Below are 25,641 nucleotides of genomic sequence, written 5' to 3' on the forward strand. Positions count from 1 at the left end.
GCATACCTTCTTTTCACTGCAAAAAGGGAACTAAAAGTAAGTAAATATTTCTTAAAATTTGTATATTTTTCCTTGAATTGAGCAGCTAAATAAGTCTACTTGCCAATGGAATAAGTTTCTACCCCTAAAATAAGATAATTAGACATCCTGCACTTGAAATAAGATGATGGAGATGAACTGTTCTTATTTTAAGTGCAAAAATCTTGTACCATTAACAAATAGTCTGATTTATCAGCTCAAATCAATGAAAAATACACTAATGTCAAGAGGATTTTACCTACTTTTAGTTCCTTTTTTGCAGTGTTCAACAAGTGGTTGTTTAAGCTACTGTTGCCATCCTGTCATTTAAAACCTGTCTGCACGTTCTCTTCTTAACACTTTAAGGCATTATTATTAACACAATGGCTCCTCAGTCTTGTTTTCTCTTTTTCAGACCTTTATCTGTAAACCCAATAGAGCCACATGCCCTTTTTAAAAAACTAGCAAAACCCTCTAGTGAGCTGCATCTAATATGTTATTTTAATTAGATGCGCTTCCTTTTTGATCATACTTGTATTTACATAGACTTAAAATGATAAATGCATTAAAAACATGTTTAATTTACATAACGTTTAGGTGCGCTCTGACTCATCTAGTTCAAAGGTCACCACAGGTAGCCCTTCGTATGATACAGTACAAATAAAGTAGCTCTCGACTTCTAAAAGGTTGGTGATCCCTGCAATAGAGGGTTCTGTGTGAAAAGGCCAGTTGATCAGCCTTTCCTTAAGGCCGTCTGGATATCCAGGCTTTGGTAAAATCTGCCAAAGTGTTGTGGGAGATTGCATGTCTAATTAAACTAATCATGAACCTTAGCAAAAACAAATGTTAAAGGTTAAAAGAAAATTATAGTTCCAAATACCAAACTTTCAAGTATCAGCTAGATAAATGAGCATCACAGATAGTCCAAGTAAACATAATGAGGAAAAACTGAATCAAAGGACAGAATCCGGAAGTAAATCTGAATAAAAATCTGTTGGGCCACCTAAAGAGATGCCGTCTCAATCTAATAGAAGGTAGACTGGGCGGATATTGGCATGTCAAGGTGCTCATACACTCATATGAGTGAAGACCGAACATTGAAATGAATGAAAAACTACAATTTACGTCTACAGTAGTTGACTAGAAACCTTGTCCAAGGTAGCTCCAAGGATCAAGAACTGTCAGCTGTTGATTATTCCTAAACCACTGCAGGTATTTCCTCAACACTTGCTTTTCTCAGCGCCAGTCTGCAGTTACATGCATTGTTTTACGCTGTTTATTCAGCCCCATCAGCCGTTATTAAAGAGACTGTCTGCGACTGTTGGCCGTGTCATTTTGGAACAGAAGCATTCATTTCCTTCCTAAGCTACTGTAAGCCCGTCTAATCCATCCCGCCTCTGCTTTCCATTTGTGCCTTTAATGAGAATAGTGTGCTTCCAAAAAAATTAACTTTTACCACCGTTACAAAAGGAACAGCTCAGGCTTCGAGGCTAAAACGACTTTTGGATGCATTATAGAAGTGTCGGGTTCATGAAACCTACCCAGAACGTCGCATTGAGGGCTTTTCTTTATTATAATGGCAGCGGTGGCGTTACAGCTAGCTTTGTGCGTGTGTGTGCCTCTTGAAACCAAGCTAAATGCATTCTGCCCTGCCTTTTTAAATATGTGTGGGAGCAATTTGTGTCAGCGTAGATGCTGTTCGCCTCTATTATAATCCTGCTCCGCACAACACAAAGCAATTAATCTTTTAAAAGCCACAGAGAAGTGTGTGTATATCACTCATCTGTTTGTGCGCGTGTCTCTGCACGCAAGTGCGAATGCGAACGCCACTAAAGCAGGTAACGACCAAGAGAGGTCACCATGATAATGCTTTTAAACTTGCCTCTCCACTCGAAGGGCAACAAATCAAAATTCAGCGGAGACCGAAACCTGCGAGATAACATTGGAGGCAAATTGAAAAAGGGACAAAGCAGCAGACAAACGCGTGTGGGACAAAGACAAAAAGACAGAACTGACGGAAGATAAAACAGCGAGTGGGTTTAGACAGCAGTGACTTAGCATGCACTTTGGCTGCCGCAGCTCTCGGTAGGCGATACGTTTATCTGTGGGTTTGGGGATTCAGACGGAAAGAGCCAACTTTATCATAAAGGGCCAATGCACGACAACGCTTTCTGCTCCATCAACTCACTGCAAGCCTGCCAAAAGAGCACCAGAATGCAAATGTCGTGTTTATATACTTAAGCAAACAGAAACTATATTCCTAGCTGTGAACTGAAACTGCTGCTGGCCACAAACAGATCTTTTACTCATGAAGTGACACTTGTCGCTGCTCTGAGAAAGTGGAGCAGGGTTCAAGGATCAGATGCAGGTTCAAGGCTGAATAGCTGTTTGCTCCCAGAGTCAGAAGACTGGGTGGTGTTTGTTTGTTTTTTTCACTGTGGAAAGACGTTGACGCCCCCCGGTCTGTCGTTTGTTCGTGTTGCAGGAGCAGTATGTGTTTGTTCACGATGCCATCTTGGAAGCGTGTCTCTGTGGGAATACGGCGATTCCGGTGTGCGAGTTCAGAGCAGTGTACTACAACATCAGCAGACTGGATCCCCAGACCAACTCCAGCCAGATTAAAGACGAGTTCCAGGTAAGCCCGTGTGCATGTTTGCTGTTCGCAGGTTTTGGAAATGTCCCAAAAGATCTTTATCTGGAAGTTTACCCAAGTTGTATTCCTTAAATCCAACTCTTTTTTTTCTGGTGGATTGTAAAGATGAAGCAGGTTTAATTAAACGTGTTTATAAATGCAATAGACGCTGAATATAGTGACGCCTAGAGTTCGCCCAGAGGACTGCAGTGTGGGTTTATTACCCCGGAACCATGACAAGAATCGCAGTATGGACGTTCTGTCTGCTGACCGATGCCTGCCTTTTCTTATATCCGTGGACGGAGAGAGCTCCAACTACATCAACGCTGCATTAATGGACGTAAGTTCAGACATACTTATGATCCACTTATGAGTGCTGCTAGTTACCATTAATCTGTGGACCATCTTAACCTTCCAGAGTCACAAACAGCCAGCAGCCTTCATCGTCACCCAGCATCCTTTGCCAAACACCATGGGCGACTTCTGGAGGCTGGTGTTTGACTACAACTGCTCCTCTATCGTCATGCTCAATGAGATGGATGCAGCTCAGGTACGATGAGAGTTATATTGAATGTCTGGGTCTTTGATATCGGGGACCTGGGTTTGAATCCCGGTTGGTTTAGCTCTGTTTTGTTTAAATTTAAGTCATTATTGTTATTACTGTAATTGTACGTCCATTTTCTTTATTATTAGAATCAAAGAGACTTTTACTAAACATAGGGGTTTTCAGTATGGCTGAAGACACAAGTCTGTTTTTAAGCTGTTTGCTTAGTGAAGGAATAAATGGTAGAATGACGGTTACAGGAAGTACTGCTTTGAATCCCCCTACTCACTAACTCCACTCAGGCCACATTCCTTAATGAGCTGGGGGTTGGGGGGGGGGGGGGGGGGTAGATATGCAGCACAATACCGAGGGTTTCATACTTACACTGGGTCAGGCTGACAGTAATAGAGTACTTTACTACAGGAAATGAACCTCAGTAGTTTCTTGGGGCTGGTACTAACTTCCCCTGAGTTCAAAATAAGTGTTTAAGAGTGGTATGTGAAATTATATATATAGTATATGGTTAGAATGCCACATTCCAACCCGAACCACTTAGAACACAGAAGTCTGTATCGATCACATCTTTCCCTGGACTTTGAGCCAACTACTTTTTAATGCCTTAGTTTTTAAGATGATTTTTTTTATAACACTTTATAACATATACTACTGTATAGGCCATAAAGTGTAGTCACCATGATATATTGGTTGAATATAGTTTTATTGAATAGAGACTTTTCGCTTTGCGATGAAAGTGTCCTTCCCACTCTCAGCCACTGAGGGAGAGCTTGGTAGACCCTGCTGCAGTGGGAGAAGTTACCCACTCAGCTAACCCAAAGCCCAGGCTTAGCAGTGGAAGTTCTTGGGAAAGAAAAAGTTAGGGTCCGTGAATGACCTTAATTTAACTCTTGTCTTAAAAGCATGCAGAGTGCTTTTAAGACTCATCACGTTGTGGCATTTTGTAGAAATCATATGCTAATGGAGTATGAGGAAGCATCGACATTCCTCAACCTGATTAACACACAGTCCCTCTCTTCTTTTTTTATAGCTATGTATGCAGTACTGGCCCGAGAAGAACTCGTGCTGCTACGGTCCGATTCAAGTGGAGTTCATATCAGCGGACATAGACGAAGACATCATCAACCGAATCTTCAGGATCTGCAACATGGCTCGGGTATGTACAGTTTTCTTCAATAACCCAAAATGATTTGACTGAACGCAGCTGGAGGTTCCTAACACAAGTCCGCAGTGAATATCTGGAAGTCACAGCAGTAAAATTTAAAGCAGCTCCTGCACGGTTCTCATTGCGCCGCCCGGTTTAAAGATGCTGCTCCTATTTATAGAGATGAGATACAGTAAAATGTGATTGTTCTGACCCGGGGGCAGCCTCACGCTTAGAAAGATCAGTATAAAGCTGTGTAGATGTTTAAGGACAGGGTTTATGGGAAAAAGAAAATAATTTTATTTGGTAGGAGACTGAGGCCCGTTAAGAAATGTGTGCAACATGCCGCATTGAAAGCCGATCTGTTTCAGAACTTTGTTCTCCTTGATTGACTTTTGAAAGGACACCTTTTATGATGAGACTTTTTGCCTTACCTTTCCTTTCTTTCCAACTGTCTCACTCCGTTTTGTTACTCCCTTCTCATCTCATTTTCTCGCCCATCCATGACGGTACAACTCCAGTGCTGCCCTCTCGTCTGTGAGCTCCTATAGTGCTTAGTGAACTCTTCTCCCGCCTCCCCTCTATATTCCCTCTCTCTCTCTTTCAAACACATCACCAGCGTAGTGTGAAATGGCTTATATCATCGCCATAACCGCACATCTCACTCTGCTAGAGTCTGAAGCACCAACCACTAAGCCATCAAATGAGGGAAACTGTGAAAGAGGGGAAAGGAGAAAAAAGAGAGACATAAATATAAAAATGAGTGCAAAACAAAGAGGAGAGAGACAAAAGGTGAAAAAAATTAAAATGTGCTGAGAAAGAAGAATTTCACAAGGAAATGTATCTTCAACCTTCTGCATATTTTGAATTGTCTTTCTTCGGCGGGATTTGGCCATTTTTTTTTAGATCATCGTCCTTTTAACAGACTAAAGCTGAACCCGTTTTCAGCTACTGATAGATGCCGGCAGCTGTTTATTCTAACGGTGCTGGTTTTTCAGTGAGTTCACCGAGCCAAGCGCCGTAACAAGGATCACAGCGCCTTTGGAAGAGAAACAAGCCCACAGCATCACAGATCAGAACAGGGAGCATGCTAGTGATACCAATAAATGTGCCACTAGTTATTTTGTCAAGATAAACTTCCTCTCAGCATGGAATATTTTTCGCTGTTGAAATGTAGTAAAGTTAAAAATTGCATTTTTCAGTGGGAGATCCTGCAACTACAAAAGATGAATTTGTTCGGTGATCGGTGACTTACATTGCTGGAAAAAAAAAACTTAAAGGTGCACATTTTAATTAGAGGATAATGTCCAGTCAGTTAAACCTCTGGATTATTGATCTGGTCAGCTTAGTAGTAGAAAGGGTCGTTTATCAGTCTCAGCTGTTCTGATGTTAATAAAATTAGCAACAGGGGCTCTAAAGGGGCAATAATGACCCAAAAAATCAGGGATTGTTCTGCAGGTGGAGGCCACAAACATTTTCCCCGCCTCACCTTTTGACTGCCTATCAGTAGTTTTGTATTGGACCTGGGTCAGTGTGACCACTGGTGGCATGAAGCCATATCTGGACCATTCAGAGGTTTCACAGGGAGTCCAACTGCACCAGTAAGGCACATCAGTGCGTGCATTGACAGAGAGCTTGCTGAGTCTCCCAGCACAGTCACAAGAGCACAAAGGAGATTTCAGGAGCCAGGCAGCTACTGTAGGAGAGCTGCACAGGGCTGTTGGAGGTCCTAAACCCATCAGCAGGACTGGTATCTGCTCCATCGTACAAAGATGAACTGCCAGAGCTCTGCAAAGTGACCTCCAGCGGGTCACTGGCGTGAATGTCTCTGACCAAACCATTAAAAGCAGACTTCATGAGGATGGCCTGAGGGACCGACATCCTCTAGACGTGCTTACTGCCAGGACAAATGACGGCACCCATTAGGGTTGGGGATAAAGTCCTTAGTCCCATTGTTAGACCCTTCACTGGTGCAGTAGGTTCTGCGTTCCTCCTGGTGAATAATAATACCCGGCCTCAGAGGGTAAGAGTATGCAGGCAGTTCCTGGAGGACAGAGAAACCAAACACATCAACCATTCCGTAACAGAATGGAAATCTAGCATGACTGCTTTGCTAATTGAGACCTGACTATTCCTTTATTTATTTTAGCCGTGTATTTACCATGGCTGCCACCGTAGAGTATGCGTTGAAGTACTGCTGTACGTACAGCAAACAAAGCATTAAATTAGTCTGACAGTGATGGTAAGTGCCACATGCCTGAGGTCACATCACTGGGAGCACACCATGAAATTAAAACATGAATTGAATCAAATCCCATTTTCTTTAGAATAAATGTGCTCAGAAATGAGACCAAGTTTAAGGACGGAAGCATGTCAACGCCTTAAAATTATATTCTCCCATATAAACACTTATAAAGACAACTAGCCTGTGGCAACAAGCAATCTAGCCTCTCTTAGTATTTTGTTATTTTCTAAAACAGAAATGTGTATTTCCCATGGATGATGAATGTAAATTTAGATGCCATAACTTTAAACTCAAAAAGACACACATGTAGCGATGATTTAATACCCTGCATGATGAAATGTGTCGTGATAATCTTTTATTTCCACTCCGTTCTTCACAGCCACAGGATGGTTACCGCCTGGTGCAGCACTTTCAGTTCATCGGCTGGCCCGCCTACAGGGACACGCCTCTTTCTAAGCGCTCCATCCTCCAGTTGGTCAGGAGGTTGGCCAAGTGGCAGGAACAGTACGACGGAGGAGACGGGAGGACTGTGGTGCATTGCCTGTGAGTATAGTGCATTGTAACAATGAAAAACGTTAAGGAAAGAGAGACTTCAGCTTTAGTTTTTTTACCTTAAAGGCCATAATTATCGTTCAGATTCAACGTTAAAGCTTTCTAAAACAGGACAAATTAACTTTTTATGTCTGTACCAACATAGCTCGGTCGCCTTACAGAAGAAATAACTATAGGGCTAGTAACAAAGTTTTCTTTTTAAGGATTTTGTGATACTATTTGCCTTTACTCATAGTATCCAGACAGGAAAAAGGCAGAGAGAGAAAACATACAGCAATGGTCACAAGCAAGCCCTAACTTTAGCAAAGGCTTACCAGCACTAGACCAGGACCCCCACACTTTGAGGACCTCAAATACTATTTTTGTAAAGGACTGGTGTGAGAATGCCTAACATAAAATCACTAGACAGGATTTTGACTGTGCCATTGGGAGGTGTTTTGCCCATCTGTCATAATTGCTTGATAACTAATTGTCCAAGTTTGACACATCTTACATGTTACGTCAGGGGGAGGAGCATCAGGGATTCTATTTATTCTCATAATGGTGGACAAAGGAAATGAATAATTGGAGCACAGGAACGGAAGATGAAGAATGCATCAAAGGCGATCAGGAAGATGCCTACTATGACAGTTATTTTAAACCACTTGGTGGAGTTTGAACAGAACCATTGCACCTCTCGTCTTCTCAATGATTCAGCCTTGCTAACATCGGTGCAGCAATGTTGCCCTAACAGGAAACTGTGGTGTGATCTTATTCTGTCGCTGCAACTATGACTCTCCACAGTACTGATCCTGAACATTGGGGGGAAACTGTTGTGTACGTGCAGGCCTTCCAGGGTAGGCAAGGACTAGAGAGCTGTCAAACCAATGATTTTAGTTTTAAAGCGTTGGTACAAGTGTACAAACAGCTGCAACAGATATGGTTCAGATCGCACTTAAAACACAAGCTCGGACATGGTCAGTACATCCCAAGACGGTGGGTGCTTGACACTCCAGCCAAGGCAAGGCAAGTTTATGTATCTAGCAATTTTCAGTAACAAGACAATTCTAAGTCTTGTACATGAACATTACAGAGGGAAATATTACATAGAAAAAGAAAAACACTACAGTAACAAAGTAATAAGCTAAGTCAATCTTTGAGACTAGACTTCTTTCATACATTAACAAACACACAGCCAGTATAAAACCACAGTAGTTAATAGTTTCTATTCATAATAAGAAATATAGTAAGTAACTCCTTGGTGGTTTCTGATCTAAAGTAATTTTGTCCAACCTTTCTAAAGCTACAACTAGAATAACTTATTTTGTTTATTTTTTTTCACTGGAACGAGCTTCATCATTAACATTTTAAAGCTTAATTGTGTCTATTCATATATTACCAAAAGAAAAAAAAAACATCACATTAAGATGAGTAAATCCTTGACTAGACTTCTTTAGTTGCACTGGAACAAGTTTCACCACCAACAATTCAAAGCTTAGTTGTTTCTATTCATACATTGACAAAATGCTTAAAGCTACAACTTAAGGTCTCTGATCTGACCTTTCTGAACTACAGCTAAAATAGGATGCAAGCAGAATAAACGGGGGAAAAACTCCATATACTGAAGCTGTGTCTCTGCTTTGCATGTCATTAATTTCAGTGATGCTAAAAGTCAGTTATGCTTTGAAACAGGTCACTGTGACTGGAAACATGCCACAGAACACAGGCAACACAAAAACAGCGAAAATCACAGAAAAGCAATGCTCACACTTACTTGCAACAGCCAGTGGAAGGATAGACACAGCACTGCAGTAAAAATACAATGAGTGTGCATACTGGACTGACGTTTGAGGAAAGTTTTCAGTTAGGTTTTTGGCAGACAGAAGACTGGCTGTTAGAGGCTCCGGTGATTTTTATTGGAAGGAACCAATAATGAAAATTACCTTGGTGTTCTGGAGTTAATTAACGAGCTTGATCTCTTTCTGAAGTCTCACATAGGAGTTATTGGAAATGCAGGTGCAAGGACACCTTCATATCTTTCTAACATGTGGACTTTATTCAGCTGTTGTATCTGAAACTGGTAAATATGGTAAAAAATAATTCACTGTTGACTCCACCTCAGATGTTGCACACGGCGATCAGCTTACATTTGTCCTAAGGTATCTGTCTGAAGGGCACTTTCAGGGAGTTCTGAGTTTCTGAAGTTTCTACCAACTGAAAATCCTGCAGGGGAAGCTTTACGTGAATTTATACTCAATGTTTTGGAAGAGATGACGATTGACATTACAAATAGCTGGAAACAATGTTATGCTTTCGTGTCTGGAGCATATAAAGGGTTACAAGCCCATATAAGGAAAATCAACACTCATTAGTGTTAAACTGCTATTTTTAGACAGCTGATTTTTTTTCCAGGTTGTGTAAAACTTATTCAACATCTGCTCCAAATCAACAGCAAGGTGGTAGTGACAGCTGCTCTAATGCGAACAAGCACATTGAAACCTTGACGTCCCTTTGTAGCAATAGACGGGCTGCACATGCAGATGCCACACAGGCAGCGCATATTAACTGTGGAAACAGTCAAAAATCATTAAAGAATGTAGGTCCTATCGCTATGATAAACCTTTGGCCCCTTAGTGAAAGGTTTGGAAGTGTTGATTACATTATTTCTTTTAAACTTTGATGACTGCATTGTTGCCTGGTCTCTCTTTTCTGAGAACACTGTGTTTATGTCCATCTTCTATCTGATTGGCAGATAAGCACCTTGTCTTGAAGTCCGTGCAACAACAGCCATTCCTGAAATGTGTGGTGCAGACAACATATTCTATTTTGGAAACCTAAAGTGTATTTTTTGTTTTGTTTTTTTCTAGACACGTCAAAATAATTTAGGTATGTGACAAACACTGTAATAGACATGTAAATGGTATTGGTACGTTAACCTGCAACTACTGTACATACCTGTACATAACCATGATTATGAATAGGCCTCATAAATTAGCTCAAGCCCAGGGGCCAACATCCTCCCAAATCCAGCCCAGGTCACAAGGTCAGGAATCGGACATTGAATGGCTGAAGACTAATAGCCTCTGTTTATGGCGCACCTGCACCACACAGCTAAGCTCCCCTAGTGCTAGATTTTAAGAAATTTCTGCAAAAATATAAACCTGAGTTGTGTCAGAAAAGGAGATTTTTACTTTATTTTAAAGCCGTTGAGCAGAGGCTCATCAGGCTGTTGTTAAAGGGAAAATGATCCTAATGTTTCACTGTTAGTAGTAAAAGTAAAAAATATCAGCAAAACAAAAAATATATAATTTATTTGGACAAAAGTACACCAATCATAGATTTCTCATCCCAACTGATTAATATTTTCAGATGGACTGCCTTAAAGATAACTTGGAAAGCAAACTTATTATTATCATTATGTTATTCCTGAGATAAAAATACCTGACTTGAACATTTATTTTGAGTTCATGCATTCCTTGTCTACTGTGTCGTAAGGGAGGGGGGCGGGGGTGTAATTCTGGCCCCAGGGGCTGTCGCACTGGTTGTTTTAGGTCTGACCCTTCTCCAAACGGTCATGATTAAAATTAAAATTGTCCATTGTTTCTAAGAATTTACAAATTAAACCAGCCTGGCCTTTAAATGGTGCTTTAATGTAGCGACAGAATTATTCATCATTTTCAAAGTTCTGTCTTTTGGTTATATATACAATAACATGTTTTCAGTAACATTTAACCATGGCCAAAACAAACTTTTGGCAAGGCAAGGCAAATTTATTTATATAGCACAATTCAGTACAAAGACAATGCAAAGTGCTTTACATGATTAAAATATAGCAAAATAAAACAGAATAAAAGCAAGTAGGAATAAAATATAGATAGAAAATAGAACAAAAAAGTGGTGATTCAGTTAACTAGGACAGTTGAAGGCAATTTTAAACAAATGTGTTTTTAATCTTGATTTAAAAGAACTCAGGCTTTTGTTTTTTCATAACCAGTGTTTAAACAGGGATGCATCTTGCAGTGTGTTGGCCCTTGGGGCTGGACCTGCCCACCAATAATTTAAAGGTATAATAATTTAGGAATGGGGCTCTGTGAAGAGGTTATAAGTTAATACATTTCATGCAGCTGGAGTTCTAAAAGCTGGACTTTGGCCCCTAACAGAGCATCTTCAAACTTTAAGGAGCTATAAGTAATACGAACACCTGCTGGCTCAAATTGGTACAGCAGTGTACCAATCACAACAATCTAATATCCCGTTTTTAAACGGGCTGTTGCTGTTGTGAATTTTTACTTACACGGAATAAGTGAAATTTGTTGTATTCTGTTCTCTTTCTGGTCTGCTTCTCTGACTGCCTTCCATTGTTAGCAGGATGCTGCTCTTTTGGCAAGATGAAATACCAAATGCTGCGCTCTGTTTTGGTATTAATGACTCAGGAGCCTGGAAGTAAACACAGGCTACACTCTGAACCGAAGCAGTTCTGGACCGTACCTCTTGGTTTAAAAGGAGAAAAACGTGACTAAGACATTGTTGATGGAGAGGACTGATTGTTTATAGGCAATGTTACTTCCATCCCAGGTGATGAGTGAGAATGATTTAGGTTGATTTTACAGTAAATATCTTACTTATAGCTCCTTTAAGTTACCTATTAATTTAATAATATTGTTAGCAAATACATTAATTGTTGAAGGAGAATTAGGGCTATCCAATAAGAAAAGGTATGTGGTCGTGGAAGAGTACATTTCCCCCAAAATAACTTTTCCATGTTTATTAGAAGAGATTCTTAAATGTATCTGGAAAAAACATCACAAAATCAGACATTTACAAAATATGCCACAAGTCCACAAAGGTTTAAGTGGTAAATTTAGGAGATTCATCAGGGCTCTTTTTCTCTCACAGAATTAGATCTCTGGGGTGCAGACTCCATGTGGCCATGATGCAGCTTTTTCCTCACAGTCTCAGGCGTGTATTCCGGAACTTGTTCAAGGTGTTCATGCCAAAGTCTTCACCCAGGGAATGTGACTCTAATACAGGAAAACAAGCTGGATCATCCACTTACACCCCCAAAAATAGCCAGTTGCAACTCTCATAAATGTACCTTTTCAACTACCGATATTATTTTGGTTGCAAATGTCCGGCTTTACAATCTCAGAAAACATACAACTTTTTGACACCAGAGAATATCTAAGAATATCAGAGAATACGTTTTTTTTCATATATGTGAAATTATTCTAAACATTTTGGCAAAAATCTACTTCTTTGATTAGTTTGATCTACAATGCCCCTAATATTTTTTGGAATTATTAGACAGTAAACCCCTATTTCTTTTCAGGAATTTTAAGAATATTTGTTCATTTTCCAAATAGCCAATTAAATAAAAGCTTCACCATAAAAGGGGCCTAATCAAAAAGTTTATTTTGGTCTTGCAAGCCTCCAAGTTTAAATGAGGTGGACTGACGCAACAATCACACTCAGCACAAGTAGTTTTGTGTTAAAACCCAACTACAGATATTCTTTTGTATGAAATTCTCTTTTTTAACAAACTCATTGTGGTAAAAAGTCTCTATACTACTGACTACTAATAACTACTTTACATTACTACCCCCAGAAAAAAGAAAAAAACTAAGCAAAACTGAACTATCACATTAATATCGTTCAGAATTGCGTTTTACAAGCTTGGTTATGATTCATTTAATAGTATTGTGATCCTTATGCAGAGCTTTAAAAAAGAAAAAAATCCCAATCTTCTGAGCCAATACTGCAACAAATTACACAGATCATTTATCTTTGCTGTTAGGAGGATGTTGTGTGACAGCTCATGCAGTAAACAATTCTTCAGTGTCCACTTTTGAAATTTATAACACTGTTGGTAACAGGCTGATTACACACCGTCAAATCCACAAACGCTGCTGAGCTCCATAAAACGTCCACCTGAGCAGAACAAATGAGGAAGTAAAACAGAAGCTGTAGAGTATTTAGAAAGCAGTTGAAAGGAAACCTAATTTAAAGATAAATTATCAAAAGATTCCCCAAAGCAGACATGCTTATCTGGTCACCATCCTCCATTTAAAGATCAGTGAAACAATCAGACAGGCGCAATTGTTTTTCTAAAACTGCATTTGTAAAATGTGAGAGGAGTACTCAGAATGTCAGATTTTAAATTAGTTAAAAAGGTTCAATGCGTCAACATCCATAACATTAAGGATAAATCTACAGCGGCTTAAATATTGTAAGTGATTCATTTTCATTCCCCTTATAAAACAACAGTTGATGGCATTTGGCTCTAGTTTCACGTTTACTCAAAGGGACAGTTTGTAACTAATTTTGCTTTTGATTAGAAACAAAACCAAGTATTGCTTTTATAAATACATATTCTGGCATAACCACACATTAAAAATTAAAGCATTCTCATAACTTAGAATTTGTCGTTTATAAATAAATAGGTGTCAGTGCACCCAATGGGAGGCGCCATGTTGCGTCATCATTTCTAATTTCAGAAGCCAAAAGGGGACAAACTTGTCAGCCATACGCGTTTCCCCCGTTCTGTCTTCTAAAAGAAGACGTGCTGTCAGTGGAGGAGGAGTATAAACAAGCAAAGACGACCGTGGATCTTTCTATTTGCCATTTTCTGTTGACATGGAAGACCATCTATACTCATTCCCTCTCACTTTGCCCAGTGAGAGGGAAGAGGAAATAACCAAGAAAAGAAAAATAAGTAATGATTTTTTTAGAAGTTGATCCTATTTGCATGCAATAGGCATGAAAATGACTGGATTTATAAGAAGCTTTGACATCCAGAGTACGGACTACAGGACATCATTACAAGCAGCTCATTAGTCCAGATGGAACTACTGCTAAACATTGCTGTTTGGAAAAAACACAAACTGCATGAAGAGGAGCAGTTATTATTTACAGCTAATGGTGATGCTTCTTTTTTATTTGTGATGGTCCTAAATTAACCATTTGGACACCTTTTGGAAATTCACCTCAGACCACCACACAACCAAGGTGAAATATGCATAGCACCAATGCCTGTTGAATCATATTAAACACATACCTCTCTGCTGCCATGCAGTGGTCAGATGTCTGCCCAACCATACCTAATTTACCTACTACGTACCCAAATGTCTATGTACTGCCTCTGTTACGTCCATTTAATATTTACTTAATTTAGAATTAGTTTGAAAGTAAATGTGAAACTGACACGTGGGTTTTAAACATGGTGCAGACAACATTGTTGTTTGGTTATAGATCTCCTGGAACCCCCCCCCCCCCCCCCCCCTTCCAGAGCCTGAAGAAAGCAATTATTTCCTTTTACCCAGCATTGATGCTTTGCCTTCTGTGGTAGAGACAAAGAACTGATGGCAATCTCTAACACCAAAAGTGCTTCGCTGGTTTAACTCCCACTCACTCCAACCATGACATCTGTGTGCCACATATAATGGACAGGTTCAGGGCAGTTGCACAATACAAGCACACATCATCAAACTCAATTAGGTGCTGTTTAATTCATCTAAAAGAATTGCTGTCATCACAGCTTTGAGCAGCTGATTGGATATTTCAGCGACACCTGATTCCTCAACTTCAGCTCGATACACCCATGCTTGGGTGTTCTGGTGCCTGCGTTAGATACACCGACTCCTGGCAAATAGAAACCTTTACATTATTATTTACATCAGGTTTGCATGTGGATAAAATTCAATCTAAATTAGAGTGTAACATCAGGGTGCTTACGTTTGTCAAAGAGTATATCTAAATTAGTCTGATCTTATTTTTATATATTAAAACAAATTTATTCACAAACCTACTGGATGTTTGCTACCTCAATCTTAGATTGTAATACAGTATAAAGTTAAATCTATATCATAGATTTACAGAAAAAGTCAACGGTCAGTGCACAATAAGTGTTGGGTAGTTTTAATCAAGCATGCAAACTTGTGATTTTTTTGTAATTCCTTTCACAGAAAACCAGATTTATTACACAATACGTTTTTACTGGTTCCGTTTATTTGCCATACAGGTTTCTTCCCCATCAGTAATGAAAAGGATTCTGGTCAGGACCTTTGGTAATTCTTTTTTTCCGAGCAGCATTTAGGTAATCCAAAAACAACAGTGTGGACTCAATTACACCATAAAACAACAGCAAGGAAACAAAAATGTTCATAACTTTTCTTTTCTGGGTCCTAATTATCAGCATAAAAACTAATTCAGACATGAGGAACTGCCTAAAAAAAAGGGAATTCTCTGTGGCTTTAATTAGATCTTTAGTGCTGCAATTTCTAGCTGTGCCGGGTAGAAACTACCGGACTTTTCTCATACATTTCCCATTTTACTATTAAAGTTATTCAGTTGCCTTGACCCCACCAGCCACTCGAGCCATGACCTGTTTTAAATCATATCAGCTTTCCTGCTGCTTGTTCTTCAGTAATTAGGTTCATCGCATTAATGTATTTTAGCCCTAGGATATGGATGACAGCAGTGATGGAGAATGTGTTTTATTTTCTCTCCTTTGCCATCATGTTATTTTTTAACCCAAGCAAGACAATAAAAATAAATAAAACAATAACCAACCTCAAGTAGGGGAAGAAGTGCATTAGAAGTACCTTTGTAACTTAAATCTGGTCTCGAAGCAGCGAAGACGGTTCGGGGGCAGGTAGACTGACTGCTGCTGCTTAGGGCACATAGGCGCATCCCCCAGACATGCTGTGTGTTTGTTTTATGTGCTTTATAGCCTGACAATATAGGTACATCATCTGATTATGGCACAGCTTATTAAAGCAATGTCACTCATCAAATGAGCTCCTGTTTTTTTTAATGCTGGGACACCTTTGTAATAAGCTCTGACTAAACAGTGTCATATGCACTCAGTAATTCATCTAGTCTTTTAATGCATGATGATTTAGCTTTTTGGTCGTATCAAATCCTAAATTTATTAGTGTCCCTTTTCACGCAAAAAAAATAAATAAAATAAAATAAAAAAATTCAGATCCAAAATTATATTTATGTAGAAGGGTTACGTCTCTCCAGAATCTGCCCAAGCTACATTGGTCCATCTGTGACCACTGCAGTACGTTGGTAAATAAAAAAATAATTTTCTGAAAAGTGTGGATTTTCTTCTATGCAAATCCATGCACAGTGTTGTAGTCAGAAGTTAACATGCATTCAAAATAACAAACGGACACAACCAAAAGAGAAAGTGTCTTGCAGCCTAACAGGGAATCCCGTTATACTTAATTACCAGAACAAAACAAACACATGGTGTCGTCCCACAATAACCGCTGATCAACAGTTTGCACACAACCAGCACTTTAAGTGGTTACCTTGACCAACAGAACTCTGTGGAATTTTGTCCCCTAATCAGCATGCACCAAAAACATATGCTAATTAAATATTCCTAATCTCAAGACAGTGAGCCAATGAGACTCAATTGACACACTTTCCATCTTTACAAAAATCCCAGACAAGCCCTCAATTGTTACGACCTGGCACAAAGACCATAACAAAAAAGGCCATGTATAATGCAAGCTCTGCCACAAAACTGCCCCGTTTGTAAAGTAGTGCCAGTTTAAATAAGGATGTCTCTTTCAGAATTGGTGAAGCAATCAAGGTGAGTATCCAATCGGGAGAACAGGACAATTATAACAGGAAGTGATGCAGGAGGAAATACAGGAAATAACCCAGGGGAAGGTCTGCATCAGATCCCATAGCGGAGCCAGCTGGCAGGAAGCAGCAACTGCACCTGACCTTAAATAATGAGAAACAGAAAACACAAACGGCATGAACGTTGTTGACTTTGTAATTTTAATGGATCGTTTGTTTTCAAAGCAGAATTATGATGCAACTCAATGTTGTTAATAAGCAACAATTTAATGTACATGTGGAAATTATTCCTGGATCTTTTCAGGTAATGAAACAGAAGCGGGAAACCTGATAATTCAGTCAGACACCAAGGTTGCTCTAACATATTTGTTAATATGCTGATGTAGATGGGATCGGGAATGGACAGCAACACAACACACACACACAAACAATCAGGTAAGGGCACAGGCAGGGCGGCGAGGTCGAGAGACCGATCACGGATCGGTGTCCAGAAACAGAAGCCAACTGGAGAGTCCGACAAGGGCAAGGCAATCAGGCAGAAATCCACAGATGAAAACTGGTCACAACAGGCAGGCCAACAGGGAATGCTGGATGGTCTATTCACACAAAGGATTTCAGGGATCTGGCGCTTACACGCTGGGATAGCCAGGACTATATAGTGTGCTCCTCCCAGGTGCAACCGTGTAATCAGAGCTGTCACAGGTGTAAACGCTCAGCCTTGATTGCAGGTGAGCAGCAGGAAGTAGAGAGTGACATCGCCGTCATTGCAGACAGGTTCAGACCAGCAGGATCATTACATCTCTAGCAGCCACAGGGTCTGATTTACATGAATTAGCTCAAAGATTTACATACATTCCTACTGATCTTTGCCGTATTCGCTTTTAACCATAGTCCAAACATTCTAAATAGGGATAAGGTCAAGGGAATCTTTGAATTTTATAGCTAGCCTGCTTTATTCAATGAAAATCATTTTTTTTTCTGAGATCTTTCAGTTGAGATAAAAACATTTAAGTGATAACCAAAAGTTCTATAAAAAGGTCCTTGATTTAATTGTTCAGTCTTTTGTGTTTTCCACAACTGTTTCTATTTTAAACATTGGAGGACTTCCAGAATAACCACCGCTTCCCTGCTTTGTTTATAGGTTTAGCTGAGAAGTACCTTGTGTTTAATCTTATTTCCTGGTTCCTTCTCCTCTGCAGAACTGGTGGGGGCCGTTCTGGAACGTTTTGTGCCATCTGTAGCATCAACGAGATGATCCAGCAGCAGAACATTGTGGATGTTTTCCACACCGTCAAGACACTGAGGAACAACAAGACAAACATGGTGGAGACGATGGTGAGGATCAGTTAGCATCTGGACAGATAATTGAAACAACTTTAAATACTTAACTAGAGTTTTACAAACAATCACATCACATTTGAAGCTAATTGCTGATTGAGACAGATTAAAAATGTTGGGTGTAAATGATTGTGACCCCAGATATTTGTTCAGTCCAAAGGTTGAGTCATAGCAAAGCGACATTGCACATTTGATTGATCAAATTAATTTCTACATTTCCACCAAATGTTTTTAGTCAGAGCACCTAAAAAAAACTAAAAGAAGTCAAGTGAAACTTACCAACGCAGCAACTTCAAGGTAAAATGTTAAGAAAAGAGGGAGCAATAGGTCGCCACAGGAAAATGAACATTGACAAAGAATCAGAGCAGAGCTATGCAGTCGGGATGGCTGATGGCAGTTTTAAGAGCTTTAATACCCAAGCATTTTCTGACTTATAAAAAAGCTACTTTTCGATGCTTTGTAAGAGGTCGCGAGTTTATGAATAAGAGCATCTGACTGGTCAAGGTTTGAGAATACAAGATATGACTGGGTTAGAGTTTGCTCATCTATATCCTTTTAAAAACACAGTAACTGACTTTCAAGTCAGAAATCTGTCTGAGCCGCACCGAAATACCATGCCATACCCTCTTTATTTATAAGGCGCTTAAAAACAGCCAACAGCTGAAACAAAGTGCTATACATTGCTACAAGCTAAAATACATCCATTAAAAACCTAAGATAAAAAGACAATGCATGAAAACGCTTAAAAGAAACAATAAAACCAATTGAAAATGAAAACTAAGTCTCACTAGTGGTAAAAGTCAAAGAATAATAGTGGGATTTAAGGCGAATGTTTAGATAGGGCATTTTTTTTTACCAATCTGTATAATCTGATTGAACTTTGGAAAGTGCCTTGAGATGACATGTATCATGAATTGGCGCTATATAAATAAAATTGAATTCAATTCAATTGAAAAAAAGGTGGCAGTGAAGGAGCCTCTCTTATGTGCAGAAGCAGGTTATTCCACAATTGAGGACCAACAATAGAAAAGGCCCCGCCCCCCCTGAACTTCCTCTTAGACCTCGGTACCTCCAGGAGATGGAGTTCAGATGACCTGAGGGGCCGAGAGGGCGAGTAGGGATGAAGAAGAACAGAGATGTGCGGTGGGGATAATAATAATAATAATAATAATAATAATAATAATAATAATAATAATAATAATAATAATAATAATAATAATAATAATAATAATAATAAATATCTCCAGTCAGAAAAAACATGTTGGTAGAATTAAGATGACTTTTAATCTTTGGCTCAGCTAGCTTCATTGTTCTGCCACAAGCTACTCTGGTTCAACATGTGGACAGTAGCTCTCATCAATTCATCTGCCCAGTTTCCATCATTTTTTTAAGCTGTTGTCACGGCACTGTTTAGCATTTTGGTATGGGTAATAAAAAATGAATTTGATCTAGTGCTAAATTCTGTGATTTTAATGTTTCTTTGATCACCCTGAGCCCTATTAAAGGAGATGGCTCTTTAGACCATCAGCTTCTGCCCTGCTGGCAAAAGGAAGTTGTACAAATATTAACAGCAGGGGTACCAATTGTGCCAAAAATAAATAAATCTTTCATCAACTGAACAAACCTACCCAAATTTAGTTTTTGTTAACATTGTAATGTGATAACATGGTTTTGTAGTAAAATATTAATTTAATATACAGCTTTTTACAAGGGAATTCAATATTTTAGAGTTTGTTGTAGAGGAGAATATTATTTTGCATTGGCTGAATTACATAAAACTAGATCAGATAAGTAATTACTGGATTTCTGTAGGTTAAAGCTATTGATATTTAGTTTTTAAATATCCGTATTGAATCAAAGTAATGACAGATTCCTGTTTGGCTCTTCTCTCTCTCAGGAACAGTACAAGTTCTGCTACGAAGTGGCTCTAGAGGCTCTGAACTCCTTCTGATGTGACGGAGGGCCAACGAGTCTTTGCTGCTGACGCTGCCTGTCTTTCTCAGAGCAACACTGAGACACACAAAGTGCAAAAATGGCTTCATGTTGAGCTGAACTCAACCTAAGAGTGTCTGTGTGCATCGTTTGGTGGGCCTGTGACCTGTACAGAGGACGGAGAAAAAAAATAACCATGCACACATAGTTTTGTGTGTGCGTTTGCTTCAGCGAGACATTGAACTTTACATGCTTGTAAAAAGAGAAATTATGTCCAAAAGAAGTTAATAAGATGTTTAAAAAAAAAGCCAATTTTTTTTTGCTTTGTTTCCTCTCTCTTCTCTGCCAGGCTGTGATGTGACTAATGTACAGTATTTCCTTTTTAGATATATTCTACGCCTTGAATGTTGTCTCCCTCTGAAGGCTCGAAGCACACTGGAAGATTTTACACAACTAAAAACAGGTTTGAACAAATATAATCTTCAAACTGCACCGAAGCTAAACCTACTAGGAATTTTCTATAGGATATTTGTACTTTGACCGAGACAAACTGTTAGAAATGCAACAAAAATAAAGTTGCAAATCTCAAAGAATTGCCAGTCCAGATCAGAAGAGCAGGAGAACGTGGATAAAACCGTCCTACCTTTGAAGGCCAAAGTAACTCTGACACCTTTCTCTGTCTGGAGCTGGGAAATGATGAAAAGTGAGTCTTCCAGTGTGCATCCTCTGTTTCTGTAAATAAGACAAGACAACCACAGTCAAACAAACAAACACCAGAACAGGATTATTTCCAAACACTGCAGCTCCAGAAGCTGTTTGTCATTTTCAATAATTTATAATTTGGTGCATTTTCTTGCAGCAAAGTGTACACCTGTACATGTTGTGTGAAAAAAAGAAAGATTTTTGTATTTTGCATTTTGCTTTTCTGGCCGCTGGTCCCAACATTCTGAGCAGCTCCTGGGACAGAACCCAGGATGTTAGATTGTTATTTTCGGTAAAAAACTAAGATAGTATCTTTTTTTTTTTTAAAGAACATTGAAATCCAAACCATGTCTCCATCCAACTCTTTCAGTGATGTGTTTTTGCATGTGTGGTCCTATGAGCTTGGCTGGGCAATATTAGGGTGTGGAAAGGTGTAAATATGGAAAAGGTTAACCCTTTTCCCACTATTTTTGCAATGAGAGATGGATATGATCCGTTTGTTGAGGTACGTCCTCACCAGGTTTGATCAGAAATCAATTTACTCTGTTAAGTGTCCTTGATTTCCATCCAACTACTAAGCCATGCCCTAAGGTTTCATTTTTGACTGTTTGCTTGTGTTTTAAATCGTTAAAATTATGAAAAATATTGTTCAGATTTATTTTTCCTCTGTGAACAATCACTGAGACATCTGAGGAGAGCAGGTTTAAAAATGATCAGACGGGCAGAGAGGTATTTTAGCCTGCAGTGTCAGAGAGCCCACATGGGGAGGTGGTGGACCTAATGATAATTTTTCAGCTGGCCTCATCTGCTACCTCCCACTTAGTCATGGGAGAGTGAAAGTACACCCTGTTTCTGTTCTAAGATTTCACAAACCAGACATAAAAAAAATTATCGTGTCTGTTCCAGGTTCTAAGATCATTGAAACATACACACAAATATGTAATAGTCACCAAATGATCATAATTTATTCCACAAGAATGAAGCAAAATGGGTTCACTACCCTGAGGTCTGCTGTGCACTGGTCAGAGACATTAGGAACAACCCAAGAGCTCATCTCCAATTTATTTGTAATTTGTGTTCTCCTTTAAATTTCACATGTGAAATTATTAGAAATTAAGCAGCAGATTTCCCATTTAAACTCATTACTTTAGATGCATTTCCATGTTATTTAATCACATTTGTTTTGGAGAGTATGGGCGTGGCCAGGTGTTGGTTGTTCCTTTAGTGGACAGGTGGTGGAGCCTGTTTGTGGAAGTGGAAGCTGGCCTGGGCGTGGCCCCAAACAGTCTTTTGAAAGTCTCCTGTGGATGTGAACCTTTTTTAAAACATTGACCTGAATGTGGATTACCACAAAACCATCTTTAACCTGGACCTCGTTAGATGCACCAACAACCTGCCATGTAAGTCTGGACGTTTCTTTTTTCTAAACCACTGGAGGACACACGTCAAGCTAAAGCTAAGATCCAGGCTGCTCTATGTGGCAACCGTTCAAGTTTGCCATTAAATTATTATTAAAAAAACAAACGCTTCCTACCAATGATGATTTGGGCTTGTTTGGAACCCACAGGACATCTGCACCCTGTAGTTATTGATTTGAATGTTAACTACCAGCTCCATGTACCAAAGTATTCTAGAGTCAAACGAAAGCTCATCTGTCTGACAGCTGAAATGGGGTCACTATAAGGACCATGATTTTTGTTGCTGCAAGACTTTGACTTCATTAAAATACTGTGATGGTACCTTTTTAGAAACCTTTCACAAAAACAAATGTCTGAAAAACATAAACGTGCAACAAAAAATGGCTCAAAATTTCTTCACAAGACTGAGACTGCTGAAAGTTGCTGCTACTTGGGGTTTATTCTACCATCAGGATGGGGATCCCTGTGCATCAAGGAGAACTGCAAATGCTAAAATAACTGTGAGGAGTTTGTTGGGTGTTGTCGTACACTTGTGCATTTAAATATTTTTGGAACCGGGTTTAGACCAGATTCTTTTTTATTTCTAATATTCTGAAGTGTAAAACACAAAGACTGAAACAGAGCTTTCCCTCCTTTTACCGTAACTTTAAGTCTTTTTTTTTAGAGCCATCAAACACATGATTCACTCCCTTGTTAATCAAATGTCTCTTATTTGAGAATGATTTATGAAGGAAAATGTATCCATGATCACTGGAAGAAGCAGAAAACTTGGCACGTGTAAAAGAACATGACAAACTGTTCAGTCTGTTTTCATGTTCTGTTTTTTTTTTTTTTTACCCCACCTGAGTCCAGTCGGACTTATAATGGACCTATTGAGACAAAGACCATGACAGTTCTATACTGCAGACAGACTGAATGCCAGAAATCTTCATTTCCTTTCATTTTTACAGAGGCTTTACTGATTTCATTTTATGTGCTTGGTTCATGGCTTTTAACCTGTACTATATTTGATTTCTGATCCATTCATTGTGCAGTTTTGTCCTGAATTTGTACATTTCTTTTGTAAAATTCTTACTCTGATGATTATTTGTCAAGCAAAGTGCTGTTTAGATCTGGCAAGGCCATTTTCATCGGTTGTTTAGTTGTTTGAAATGTGGTTAACAGTAAATAAAGGGACCAAAACATTGAAATGAATCTTGACTCGTTTTTTTTTTTTTTTTTTTCATTTACAGTTTCATAACAGAAATATTTTTCTAATTGATGTGGAAACATGGTTTACCCATTTTAGCATTAAATACAAATAAGTACCATATACTTTAAATCAGAGTATAGCTTTAAATTATGCATTCAATCACTTTAATTCCATTCCATGTGGCCAGTTTTAACCCTCAATAAAATGATCATTATTACAGGTCTGTGGTTACATGGAATCCATCAAAACTACATTTTCTGAGTAATCACAAGGAAAGAGTGAAAAATATTGACACAAAATTAAACCCCTTTCTCTTGAGGGTACCTGGCATTTCAATGTAAAATGACTGGTATGATGTTAAAGCAGTAGATTGTGTTTGGATGCTTTACTAAGGCTATGCTTAACCCTAAAAGTCCTTACTATCAGACCAATAAATACTCCATTGTTAGAATTTTCTCATAAGCTGCTACTACACGTTGTTTTAAGGGTAAACCCAGCGCACGAGACATGACAAGATTATACATGGTACAGGTTTCACATGACACAATTTTTTTGCAATATTTTGGGGAAAGGCAAGAATCCTGTTCTGGTTTTAAGAGATTGCATGCCATCCAGAGACTGACATTGGCACTTTTCATACTTAAAAACAAGATACTGAAAAATAAACTGCAAGAACATGGAGTCAGGGACACTCAAGTTCAAGTATCTTTATTTATTCGTTAGGAACTTAAAGTGTAAAGCAACGTCAACATACAGTGCAGAAAAAGACACAATAGCAAACATCAGTCACACACACAAACATTAGACACCTCTGCACATACATCCTAAGACTAGAAATGTATAATAAATATTAAAATGGCTCAACCGGAAAAATATTGACACAATATTGAACCGGAAAAGGGTAGAGTGCCTTCTCCGGGTTGGGGAGGATGTCCTGCCCCTAGTGGAGGAGTTCAAGTATCTTGGGGTCTTGTTCACGAATGAGAGGAAGATGGAGCGGGAGATCGACAGGCGGATTGGTGCAGCGTCTGCTGTGAAGCGGGCGCTGTACCGATCCGTTGTGGTGAAGAGAGAGCTGAGCCAAAAGGCGAAGCTCTCGATTTACCGGTCGATCTACGTTCCTACCCTCATCTATGGTCACGAGCTTTGGGTCGTGACCGAAAGAACGAGATCCCGGATACAAGCGGCTGAAATGAGTTTTCTCCGTAGTGTGTCTGGGCTCTCCCTTAGAGATAGGGTGAGGAGCTCAGCCATCCGGGGAGGACTCAGAGTAGAGCCGCTGCTCCTCCACGTCGAGAGGAGCCAGTTGAGGTGGCTCGGGCATCTGGTCAGGATGCCTCCTGGACGCCTCCCTGGTGAGGTGTTCCGGGCACGTCCCACCGGGAGGAGGCCCAGGGGAAGACATAGGACACGCTGGAGGGACTATGTCTCCCGGCTGGCTTGGGAACGCCTTGGGATTCCTCCTGAGGAGCTGGCCCAAGTGGCTGAGGAGAGGGACGTCTGGGCCTCCCTACTGAAGCTGCTGCCCCCGCGACCCGACCCCGGATAAGCAGAAGAAGACGGACGGACGGACGGACGGAAAATGGCTCAAAAGAATCAGTCACTGTTAATGAGTCTAATTGAGGGAGGTACAAAGCTGGACATTGTTCTTTGTCCTGAATGACGGTGACCTGAGGGGAGGGGGCTGTACTGACAGTGGAGTGTGTGTGTGCTGTCAGCGGCTATCTGCAGACCTTTTGGTTTGACTCTCCTGTTGCAGATGTGTGAGTGGTTCCTGTTTATGACCCATGATTTTACAGAATGATTGAAGGAAACATCTGCAGAAACCAGACAAAACTGACTGGTCAACCTGCGGAAAACTCTACAGAAAACTCTGCGGCGTTTTCTGAGGAAATAGAGATGTTGCTGACACTTAAAGATGTACTCACTGTTAAGTTGGAATGTAAGTTTATGATCAATTATTGTACCAGGATATGTGTATGAATGGACTTGTTCTATTGCCTTATTGTTGATCTGAAGCGTGGTGGCTGTGTGTTGTTCTCTTCTGAAATCTATAACCAGTTCTTTAGTTTTAGATTGAGGTCTAGGCAATTGCTCTTGCACCAGTCAGCAAATGAGTTCATTTCTGTTTGTAACTGTCCGTCAGTGTTGTTACTGTCCATGATCACTGTGTCATCTGAGTGTTTGATGTTGGTGTTTCCAGGGCTAGTGCTTCTATATTCATTGGTGTATAGTGTATACAGTACTGGAGAGATGACCGATCTCTGCGGGGCATCTGTTGAGATGGTAAGTGATGTACTGAGATAACCATTGACTCTGACTTGTTGGTGTCT

At 39.7% G+C, this 25,641-nt stretch overlaps 1 protein-coding gene across 1 annotated transcript in view; it reads left to right on the forward strand.

Moving 5' to 3' along the window:
• ptprt (protein tyrosine phosphatase receptor type T) overlaps positions 1-23,310 on the forward strand; it is a gene marked incomplete in the record, with an annotated part of 394,538 nt that extends 371,228 nt beyond the window's left edge. The window contains 7 exon segments of the mRNA XM_036124734.1: positions 2,504-2,653; positions 2,817-2,990; positions 3,069-3,200; positions 4,240-4,365; positions 6,978-7,141; positions 17,926-18,061; positions 19,962-23,310. Of these exon segments, the coding sequence (XP_035980627.1) occupies positions 2,504-2,653; positions 2,817-2,990; positions 3,069-3,200; positions 4,240-4,365; positions 6,978-7,141; positions 17,926-18,061; positions 19,962-20,015 (936 nt within the window).
• Positions 23,311-25,641: the final 2,331 nt, after the last annotated feature.

This window comes from Fundulus heteroclitus, chromosome 20 (assembly GCF_011125445.2).
Source record: "Fundulus heteroclitus isolate FHET01 chromosome 20, MU-UCD_Fhet_4.1, whole genome shotgun sequence".
NCBI lineage: Eukaryota > Metazoa > Chordata > Actinopteri > Cyprinodontiformes > Fundulidae > Fundulus > Fundulus heteroclitus.